This window comes from Nuphar pumila, chromosome 15 (genome assembly GCF_984573655.1).
Source record: "Nuphar pumila chromosome 15, dmNupPumi1.hap1.1, whole genome shotgun sequence".
In the NCBI taxonomy this organism is placed as follows: domain Eukaryota; kingdom Viridiplantae; phylum Streptophyta; class Magnoliopsida; order Nymphaeales; family Nymphaeaceae; genus Nuphar; species Nuphar pumila.
Genome location: NC_143263.1, coordinates 26,526,934 through 26,539,321, shown reverse-complemented (window position 1 = coordinate 26,539,321; position 12,388 = coordinate 26,526,934). Strand labels below are relative to the sequence as shown.

The 12,388-nt window shown below is 35.0% G+C and overlaps 1 protein-coding gene across 2 annotated transcripts in view; it reads right to left on the bottom strand.

Moving 5' to 3' along the window:
• Positions 1–12,388, bottom strand: part of DWA1 (DWD (DDB1-binding WD40 protein) hypersensitive to ABA 1) — a 91,110-nt gene that overhangs the window by 34,991 nt on the left and 43,731 nt on the right. For both annotated transcript variants that reach the window (XM_089989553.1, XM_089989554.1), the window contains exons 10-11: positions 7,923–8,047; positions 4,932–5,042 (exon numbers count right to left, since the gene is read on the bottom strand). In XM_089989553.1, coding sequence (XP_089845679.1) covers positions 4,932–5,042; positions 7,923–8,047 — 236 coding nt within the window. The remainder of the gene's footprint in view (positions 1–4,931; positions 5,043–7,922; positions 8,048–12,388) is intronic.

The window sequence follows — 12,388 nt, the reverse complement described above, 5'->3', positions numbered from 1 at the left end:
AATCTCACAAATCAACAAAGGCAATGAACAAGCTGCTAAGGGCACTCACAAAGCTACACAAGAGACTATTAAAACATATACATGCATTAGGGTTCATAATGAAAGCACAAGGAGAGGAAAAACTAACTTCATTAATTTCATAAAAGAGAAGGTGAGTCCCTCTTAAGGGTGACTCCCTCTAGATACACTAAAAGACAAAAGAAGAAGAAAATGTACAGGACAAAACTACCCATGGTTATGTTATAATGTACAAAAGAATAATAAAGGAAAAAGGGGCAGCACACAACTAATAATACAGTATTTTGCACAACTCTTAACAGAGCACACACATAAAAAACAATAATTTTATTATTGATAAAACGCACAAAATATGCATTAGAAACAAGGGGACTTGGTCCCATATATATATATATATATATATATATATATATATATATATATATATATATATATATATATATATATATATATATATATATATATATATATATATATATATATATATATATACATATATTGTAATGAAACAAGATGTGCACAATCACAATGCCAACAAAGGGCTACACAAGTGCACGAATACAATACAGTCTCTAATGGACCGATAACAATATCATAAAAAAGATAAAAAACACGAATTCCACAAGAGCACAATGGCACAACTTCCACACAATCACAATATAAAAAACTGAAATTTATATATGGGCAAATAAGCTTAGAAAAGCTTAGGATACATTGAGTAGAGCCTCATATATTGTGAGAGGGAGGCAGTGTCCAACAGTCATTGGACTTACAATAAAAACAAAAAACAAAAAAGAAAAAATAAAAAGTAAAAATACTCAACAGTCCCTATTGGACTGTACTATATTACATGATATTTAAATGACCATAATACCCCTGATATACGTATATTATACAAATATATGTATATCAGTTAGGTATACAAATATATACACAGTATTTTAACATATATATACAAGGGAGAGAGGAACTAGCTGTTAGAGAGTTTCTACGGCTAGCATAGTTAGCCGTTGGACTCTAATGGCTAGTAAGTCTTACCAAAAGAAAAAAAATACAAGTGCTCTTGAAGTGCATATAACATACGACGTAACTACGTCCTTTACCTAAGTACATATAACATATGATACAAACCAAAATGTACATACAAGTACACTCCCCTTCAAACTTACACTGTAATAACCAAAAGTTTGTTAAGGAGAAAGTAAAAACGCGAAGAGAGAAGAGCTTTAGTGAAGTCCACCAATTGGTACTCCAAAGCCATGCAAAGAAAATATGTGGTCTTTTTTAAATACTCCTCTTGAACATGATGGCAATCTATTTCTATATGATTGGTCTTCTCATAAAACGTGTCACTACCTATGTCAAATGGGTGCGGGTACGGGTGCAGAGCAATTTCAAAATTTTTGGACACAGGGACACGACTATATATATATATAATAAGATCCGACCCTGATACCATGTTGGATCCGGGTCGGGTTCGGATCCGGACCCAACAAAAGTCCAAATTAATTTTAATAAATGGACAAAAATAGACTCGGTCAAAGTTGACCGAGTCCAAAATGTAGACGAACTCGGCCCCGGTGCGTTGACCAAGTCTGACACTTAGTTGACCGTGTCCGCCCTGTGTCTGAAGCCGCACCCGTGTCGGGGTGTGTCGACGCGGGTGCGTTGACCTTTTAGCCGAGTCCGTGGTCACTACCAACAATATAAACAGTGCTTTTGTTGTTACAACATAATTATACCCATGTCTTTAAATAATCGCCTCAACTAGACTATCTCCAAAGTTGTAGTTATTGTGTCTCTATATTAAGCTTTAGTTGAATGAGAGTGACACCTTCTATTGCTTTTGTACTTTTGGGAAACCAAGGAGTCACCTAAAAAGACAGAAAATCCAATGGTTGAAGGATGATCATTAAGCAATAAATCTAAGAGTTAAAAAGAGGATAATAAAAGTAATTTAAAATTATTATTTTTAATACATCTAAGAATCTTCATCATAATACTCATATACACTGTGGTGAGAGAATGTTGGAATTGAATCGTTGTGTGAACTGCATGAAAAATATTTGGTCGATGATTAATAAATATATGAGAGATCCAATCATCTGGCGATATGACATCTGATCCTCCAAAGATGTTCCATCATCAATCTTCATTTTAACATTAATGACTTCTGGAATGTCGAGTCTTTTCATTCGAAATTTCAAATTTGTCAATAATCTCAGTTGCAAACTTTAATTTGAGTCAATAAATATCCATAGGTAGAATAAGCAACCTCAATTCCAAAAAAACTATTTAAGAAAACCAATATCGGGCATTTCAAAAATTTTCTTAAAAACTTTAATATAATCAACTCCATGTTTGTCTCCAACAGTGATGATAGAAAGAGAATAACAATACCTACATCAAAAGTCTTAACAAATAAAGCAATGTTATGTGACTTATGTCTTAGTCTCCTAGGCCAAGTTTTTGTCTTTCTTTTCAACATAATTATAAAAAGATTTGTTTGGTAAGCATAGAGAGTCCATGAAGTAAACATCTCCTCTCCTATGGCCTCGCCCAATCAGCCTATTTTAGTGGAGATCCTGCACCAAATAATCACTAGGTGAGAAGGTGATCTTACATCCATGGTCCGAGATTTATGAAATCGAGAAAGGATTTAAATTTAGTTTGGGCACTACTCTAATATTTGGAACATGAAACTTTTGAGTATTTTTAGATTTTTTTTTTAAAATTCCAAACTATGAATTTTAAGAGTTGTTCCATCGGTGGTGGAGGCACATGAGTCATTTAAATTGAATTGACATTTAGATATAATAGATGCATTTGGGGTCATATGAAATGATGCTCTAGAATCAATATTCCAAGAAGACTTATCGGGAACATAATGAGTGGAAACCACGACACCCAAGAGTGAAGAGGCTTGACTTTTGAGAATTGGTTGTAGGGCGGCCTCCACTAATTGAGAGAGTGACATTGATCTAATGCATTCAGAGCCTTCATCGTCACCCTTCTCATATGAGGGTCTTATGGAAGTCACTTTCATTCTTCTTTCTTCTCATCTCTCCTCTTTGGGCAAAATGACTTTATGTGACCTGATTCATTACAAAAGTGACATTATTTTCTTCTTGTTCTCATGTTCATTGAAAGTTTTTCCAAGATGTGGTGGCTTGTAAAGATGAGTGTTGGATCCTGGTCTAGATATTGCCAACATTGTGTCCTCGTTCTTGGAGGCATTCTTCTTAAGTCTATTCTCTTCCATAGTCAACTCTTCAAATGTTTCAACAATAGTAGGAATACTCATATGAAGTATAGCGGATTCGGTGGTCTCAAACTCGGGCCTAAGACCATTTATAAATTGATATAAGTGCTTTATTTGAATTTGCTTCTCACCAAGTTGAATGTCCAAAAGAGCAAGTTCATCCCAAAAAAGGGACATAGTGTTGTGATATTCACGATGCTTGTATCCTCTTGTGCCATCGTTCTCACTTTGTCATAGAAATTGCATATATGTGTAATATCCTTTAGGGAATACATATCATGAAGGTATTTACAAGCTTCATTGGTGCAATCAAACTTAGTCTCACTCGAGCACTTGTTGATGTCCACACTATTTACGAGCCATGACATAATTTTTGAATGGTCCATCTTTCATTCCTTCCACTTCTTTTCATAATCTGCTATGATTCTTCTCCTTGCAGAGCCACCTCCTTCCCGTTATCAGTCTTGGTGAGAACTAATTTAGGTTCCTTCTCGACACCATCCGCTAGCCCCCGTAGACATGTGCCCCATATATGGTGCTTCACAATGGATGCCCACACAAGGTAGTTGGTGTCGTTACGCTTCACAAGAATGACAGCTATAAGCCTCCTTGTTTTTCATGATGGCAAAGAGATGAGCACAAAGAAAAGAAGATAATAAAGGAAGCACGAGCACGCAATCCACAAGCACACGATCCGCAAGCTTCACGATCACACAAGCACCTCGATCTCAAAATCTTCAAGACCCAAGAGCATGTGGCTCTGATACCATGTAATGAAGCAAGAAGGATGCACACACAAAGCCACTACGGGCATAAACACAAGCCAATAGGGCCAATAGCACAAGCCACTAAGGGAAAGAGAGCACTCGTACAAATGGAAAACATTAACTTTATTAATCACTCATAAAATGCACAAAAGATGCACTAAAAATACAAAAGATGGAGGCCAAAAGGACCTTAGACTAGTCTAACGGCTGGTCAACCCAAGTTGACTACTACAAAAAAATACAAAAAAGAATAAATGAAAAATAAAAATAATTCCTATTCTACCCAAACAACAAATAAAAAACAATATATATGTACATATACATATACATGGGTATGTATACACATGTACATATATAATGTATGTACAGAAGACTATATACAACATAATAATATGTACATTTAACAATCTTAAGATTCAAAATGAAAGAACTCGTCTAGTTAATAATTAACATAAAAATTTCATTCTCCTAGGACTAGGGAACCTAACTAGTAACATCGTGAGCAAGTTGTGTCGAGCACAGGGACTAGGTGGCAATTCCTACACTTTCCAAAATTCAAACAATGTAATGGAACACAAAAATAGCATATATTGGATGATCAAAGAGCACAGGGACTGGGTAGCAATTCCTAAAACACTTTCCAAAATTCAAACAATGTAATGGATCACAAAAAATAGCATATATTGGATGATCAAATATACAACAATGTCATAAAAAATCCCTAACAAAAGCTTAAAACACATTCAATAGATGAAAAACATCATTCTATCTAGGCAAACGTGGGGGCAAGAAGACTAATCAATTAGCTAGATGAAAATGACCAGTTGGTTAAGCACCGGCCAAGCAACTAAAGGTCATTTTTAAAGCAAAAGTTCACAAAATACCTGGTTATTGTCAAAGAGTACATCTTGAATTGGAGAATGTGTTTCAAATCTTAAAATACACTCAGAAGCTGGAAGGCTCCAAAGGGATAAACAATCACCACCTCCGCAAACCTACATAACAAAATAAAGTAATAATAATTAGTTGGATAACCACCATAAGATCAGCAATAATTCAAATGAACAGAAGTGATCAATAAAATTGGCCAATTGTGTAAAACCTACGCAGTCAAAAGCACCAAGCACCTAGCGAACAATATTTTCTATTCTCTTTCTTTGTGTTCATTTAGCTAAAGTCCATTTTGATCCATTACTTTTACGAGAATGGTCTCTATCTACCTATATACCTACAATGCTACAATGAAAAAGAATAAGATAGGAAGATGAACATTATTTCAAAGAGTGCAAAGAATTGGGGATCTTGGATTTTGTTTTTCACATAACACAAACTTAGTTAAGGTTTGTGTGTCTATATGAGATTTTGATTCCCAAGTACAGGTTAAATTCCAATGTGGGGTCTTATTTAGTAAATACAACTTCTTTTATTAGTTACACATTTATTTAAAAATCATACAAGATACAATTTTTTATATTCTAAGTTGTTAGGGTCAACAAATTTCATCCAGTGAGTTAGCTTGTTTTGGCACTAGAATAATAAAAATATATTTTGAGAAAAATATTAATTTAAAAACTTTTCAAGATAATTACCAGGTCTTGATCAAGGCATGCCAAAGACAATGAGGTCCTCATTCCACAAAGAAAGCAAATCACCACAATGGTGGCCCCCTTGAGTACTAACTACAGTCACAAATCTTGGTATTGAGATCTTCTTGGCAAGGAAAATCTTGAAAAAGAACATGATAAATTTATAATTTTTTCTGTCTTAGGAAAATAGCAGGAAAATATTGGTATATAAATTTAAAACTAGAAATTATTTATTAACATTAAAATAGAAAATAAAACTAAAAACTATAATATCATGACATATCAAAGAGGTGATTTTAAATCATGATCTTACCTTTTTTTATTATGAAAAAATAAAAATATCATCGATATTTGTGACAGATTGAGGTGCCTAGGCAACTTTCAGTGCATTTGGCCACATAGTTCATAACGTTTTCACAGAGATTCATTTAGGACATTCATGTCTGTATTACAGTTATGGGTAGATGTCAAGCTGGGCTGAGAGTAGGCTTGGATTGAACATGAAAGAGCCTAGCCCAGCGCGATATGTCATCACATTAGCCTAGCCCAGTCTAACCTAGATGGAGCCCATCTTGAATGACCATTTCTATACACATCTGAGTAGACATTAAAAAGAATTGTATCCCAAACTTATCTTGGCCCACTTAGCTATCTTGGGCCCAAACCAAACTAATCTTACTGCCCTACCAGTTGGTATACCATTGTACAAATGATTCCCAGTAAAGTCCCCATCTCTGTAAAAGGGGTCAAGAGATGAAGGCTCTCTTTCTAACAGTTTGGCAATAATTGTGTGCATATGGTTGAAACTCTTGGCATAACATGCTTTACCTTGAAGAGTGAATGAGTTATACATGTAGGCAATGGGCCACACATTATAGATAGATGGCTAAGTTGACATGGTAGCATGTGACTTAAACATAGTAGGCACTACTTCTGTAGTAACTCAAAGCCTCTGGTCATTATTGAAACAAAGATTTGTGACTATGATTGGGAGGCTTGGAGAAGGACGAGATTTAAGCATTGATTCCTTGGACGATTCTTGTCATCAAACTCTTGCTACTATTCTGCCCAGTACAATGAATCTTTCCCTTTGCCTGATTAGAGAGAGGGAGAAAGGGGCATTTATTAATGCAAAGACGGTAATATTCGATCACCTTTTAACAATAAATTGGGATAGAATATAAGAAACTAATTGATATTACATAAATGGACACAAACTCATCCCATTTTCCCATGCCTAATCATGATTGAAATTTCCATATACAGAGTATATTTCTCGTTTGTTAATATCATGATTCAAATGAGATCAAAGAATAAAAATAATTGATGGAACAAGAACATGGGATCCATGAAACAACCGGTAATGAAATAAGGGATTACTTGCTCTGAAATTATTTCAACAATGAAAAGCATACAATGACTTGTTTAGTGATCAGATGGCCATGTATGAGGAGAAAAAATCAAATCAAGTTCGCATGCATTCACCTAGGTTGGTTGGGTCTTGCATAAAGATGACCTGGAGTTCATCATCCTAATAGTTTTCTTGTAGGTGTTAGAAGGCGCAATGGACAAGGACTGAACCACTCCCACAATGCTAAAAGAAACTATCATTATATATCCTCATAAATATGTGTTTGTTTCCTATCACAAAATCACATCACAATCAGATACGTTATTCTCAGACAAGGATATTACAGATTTGAGAGGACAGAATCTGGCTTCGTTCTAGTTCCTACTGCTTTTTTACTTATCATCTGCATAAAAAGTCAGTTGAAATTATTCAGAAACTTGAGTTAGTCTTATTTTAATAGTTTAGTTATTTTATCAATGATTCAATAAATTAAAGGGATTACATTTCCAAGTCTTATAAATGAAATGAACAGAATGGATTGAATTTGCAGTAGGTTCAGAGGCAGGCTTTGGGTGATTTGCAAGTTAGAGGGGAATGGTGGAGGTGTTTGTTCGAGGTGTAATGTGTAATATCTCATCTCATTGTGTTAGTACCTAGTTCAATGGAGGTTGACAATTTTCCAATTTCTCATTTCATTTGTTGCTTAGGCTGTTTCATGTACATCAGTTCTTAATTAGTTTTCATCATCATTTCAAGAAAGATAAATTTATAAAAGTGCATCTACAAGGCAACCATTAACACATCAAGAGCGATTAAAAGACTTGGATACTCATCTGCAATTATTATAATATGGTAAAAGGAAAAGACAAGCAACCCTCAAGACAGACACGATGTATGTTCCGTCAGAACGGTACCATATGAAATATGGAAGCACATACCAACCAGCTTTCACTAGTATCAATAGCTATGCAGCTAATCCACGAGAAGGCTCGCTTATTTCCCTTTGGTACGGCCAGGCTCGTTGATGGATCTATAACTTGAGCACATTTACCACTTCTACAGTCTACAAGACAGCGAATCAAATAAATGGAGACAGAAAAGACAAAAAAGTATGTAAAAGTAAATTAGACTAATTAAAGAATTCGCTTTTGCATGTCACACTGCCATAAAAAACTTCCCCACCTGAAAGGTATCTCACAACATAGATGTAAAGCTCCACAATATATCAGAGGGATCTATGAGCATATATAAAATAGGGAAATTTCCATTTAGGGGCCAAAAAATTGTCATTAATTCCAAATATAGGCATCACATTTCCGAAATTCCAAATATCATCTTCTTTTTCCTGGAAAGTGCCAAATAAAGACCTGCATTTATTATTGTCCTTTAACTCAGGTTAAATCACAAGTCAAATTACAAGAGTGGCCTTCATCATTAAGAGTTCAAACTCTTTACTTTTCCTTTTTTATGAGGATGAATGAGTACTTTTCAATTTCCAAAGGACAACACAAGAAACCAAAAAGAAATCATGTTTTCCAAGATGATAGATATTGATATGAGGTCTCTATTTGACTGTTTTCAGGAAAAGTTTGGCCCATATTTGGAATTTCAAAAACGTGAGGCCCATATTTGGGATTGTAATCAAATGGTGGTCTTCCACAAATGCACGAAGAACTCACAAAGAGGTGTCTATTGGAGACACTACAAGCATTGTAATATCGTGTATTTTCACCCTTAGTTAAATTTGACATTTTAAAAAATTTGGCTAAGTCTGAGAGAAAAATCATTGGAACCTCGATATTAAACCGATACTTTTGAGTTTGGGCTTGGCCCAGGTCTGTTTGTCAAGGCCTAAATGAGCCAAACGTGAGAAAAAGTTTTATTTTTTACCTTTAAATTCAAGCGAAATTCAAGCAAAATTCAGGTTATTTTAGGGTGAAATTCAGAACTTGATATTCATGTAATATGTCGATGGATGCGTATCAAAATTCTGAGCGCAACGATATTTTATTTTCCTTGATTCGGGCAACGGTTGGCTCAAAAATCACATTTTTTTAAAAATAGAGCAGTTTGTTGGTTCGGGTCAAGATTCAGATCGGACCAGATCTGATGGATTTGATCCAAATTAATATGAATTTGGGCTCTACCCAAGACCCATATTAATCTGGTATTGATCCAACCCAAGACCCATTTGGATTTTTGAGATGGATTTGGATCTTGGATCCGAATCCATATCTAAATCCATGCCCAACGATTTTGCCAACTTTAAATTCATTAGAAACCTTTAAATTAGGGTTTATTAATGTTAAGAAGCCTCCTAGGTTAATTTGGTAATTTTTGAAAGTTTCTGGATTTTTTTTAATATTTAACATTAATTAATTAATTAATTTAATGTAATTCCAAAAATTTAATTTGACAATTGTTTAGGACTCTAAGTAGAGCCCTTAAACCCATATAAAATCACTTTAGAAGTGTTCAGTTCAATCATATGATTTTTGAAAGCTTCTAGGTATTTATTTATTAATAAATAATAATTAATTAATTAATTTTAATTAATTATGAGATTTATTTTTAGAGAGTTTAGGACTCTTTATAGAGCCCTTGTTCATGCCTTAGAAGTTTTAAGAAAGACTTTTAAAAACACTTAACTTTGAAAAGTCAACACTTGAAAAGTTTCAAAAAATTCGGGAAAGTGGGTGAGAGAGAAGAGAATTCCAGCTGGGGCTGCACTCTCTTCACTAGCCCATCTAGAACTTTATAAATAGATCAAAAAGAGAGAGAAAAAAAAAGAAAGAAAGAGAAAGAAAAAGGGGAAAGAGAGGAAGGGAGAGAAAAAAAGAGAAAGAGGAAAAATGAGAGGAAGAAGAAAGAGGGTTTCCTTCTTCTATTATCCGTGTTTCCCACCATTGATTTTGTTTTTTTTTCTCGATTCACGCAAAGGTACGGGTTCCTCTTTTGTTTCGAATGAGAAAAAAAGCATGGATCGGTATTTCATGCAATATTTTACATGAAAATCCATGAAAAAGAGTAATCTTGATTATTTACTCTAAGATCCATGGTTGAAATCAATGTATTTTCCTCTTTTTGAAGGTTATTGTGGAATAAAATATATGTGGATGTATTTTTATATTAAAACAATTTTTTTACCATGATATGATGGTATGTTTAAAGGTATATTTCATGACAATGGGTTGTGTAGAGGGGTTTATGTAAGAGTTGATCGTAAAATCGAGATGTGCATACATATGTTTAAGTTATTTTTCATATGTGCTCACCAAAAATGAAAATGTTTGCTGTTGTGGTACTAAAAGATATGTATTGTATGACCATGTTCTGAGTTATGGACCTTAGTACACTTGATCAAGGTATTTATACTTAGACAAGAAAAATTCCATCTACAAGCATGCTGAGTGTGGCCATGAGTGTGAAATAGATTTATAAGGCTGAAGTCGGCATGTCAAATTGAATATGTATATATGGATGTTTACCATACATCGCAGCATTTTATATATATATATATATATATATATATATATATATATATATATATATATATATATATATATATATATATATATATAATGTGCATGGGCTGGCTCAGCTAGCCTGGGCTGGCAGGGACCTGTCAGGCCCAGTCCATCCCTTGGGCAGGCTTGGCAGTCCACTGCCAGGCCCGGCCAGGGTCGGCTAGGCCTGGTTGGAACCCCAGTCGTCTAGGTCGGCTGGGTGTGAACCTTTAAAAAAACAGTTTTCTTTTAACTATTTGGGCTACAGCCGACTGAGCCATGAGCAGTCAGCCCCAGCCGGCTGGGCTGAGAAACTGACCCAGCCGACTGGGTTGGCTGGGTGGGTTTGGTTGTGTGCCAGACCCAGCCGACCGGGTCGGCTGGGTCATAGGTGTTAAAAAAAAATTACATAGGGTTGTCATGTACAGGTGGCTACCTTGTGAATTTCATTGATGCCCATATAATATGTTTCATTAAATCTGAAAATGGCATGTTAAGTTTGCATGTAAATTTCCAAGCTGGTTATGTGCATTAGACATGACTTTGTGCATATAGAAGAGTAAAAGTTTTGGATGCTTGCACCTTAGTACCTCATGCCTAATTAAAGTGTTAATGCAAGGTGGTTTTAATGTGCACATGCATATGTGAGATAGATAGGCTTTGCACGTGCATAATGGCATGCATATGCATTTGACATGCACACATGCATTAAAAGGAATCATGCTTTAATATGAATATGGGTATTGAATAAAAAGCATGTGTGTCATGAGTACATGAATACATGCACATGAATAGTGTGGACACGTGCATATGACTGTTGTAGTCCTTGCTCATTGTTAAATTGGCATATGTGGATGCGCATTGGAGAGCATGTGACTCTATTGCATATATGGCATGTCACTATGGTTTTTGCGTATGATGCATTGATGATCTAAATGAATCATCGTAGGCTTGGTGAGCCCTGAGCTTTGGTTTGCTCATTCTTTACTTGTTTATAATGCATCCCAAAAAATCACATTAATGGTGTTGCACTGTTCTATGCTTTTCCGCGAGCGGTAGTCCCTTGATGGTTCTCGCGGGGGAATATGTGAGCTTGTGCCTTTGCTTTTGCATGTTGAATTGCAAACTAAATAATTGGCCTTTAATAACAAGATAAAGAAAAGAAAAAAACAGTGTAATATACGTTCTGAGATCTCCCGTCGTTAGAATGAGAATCTTAAAGTTTCAGTTTTGGAGGACCACGAGGATAGAAAAACTCTGTGTGCATTATTGATTACTCCTGAACCCGATATTGAAGTTCTTTCTCCTGACCACGATTTTAGGGAGAGTCTGTCACTTTACCTGGGAGTGGTGTGTAGACACAACTGTTGTTTTGGTATGCCAAGAAAGTGACATTATTGGATGTGGAAGTCTTTAGCGTCCCAATATTAGATGTGAAGGTCTAATGTTCCGAAGGTGATTCGGTCGAGGGCTAAGTTTGGAACCCAGTAATAAAATACAATTTGTGTGCTAAGTTACCCTAAGAACCCTACTTTACCTCGGAAAATTTTACCTGTTTGGTGTATCCGCAGGCAACGGTAATAAAAAGAAGAACTTAAATTGTGTGCATTCTAATAGGAGCATGCATATAAAAAGAGAACTTGATTAAAGATAATAAAGTATTCATGCATGTGCACAGAAATCATGCATTTTCTTATTTGGAATTAGATCATGCATATTTACTCGTTTCCTAAATTGTTACATGCTAGTGAATGCATGATGTTCCCTAATGCATGTTAAATGATTGTATTGCTTAATTTGTGATTCTTGCTATTTATTAAATGTTCTCTCATGTTTAATAATTGTTCTTTATTACATGAATGCTTAATTGAATTATAAATTTGTCATAATTGTTTTCC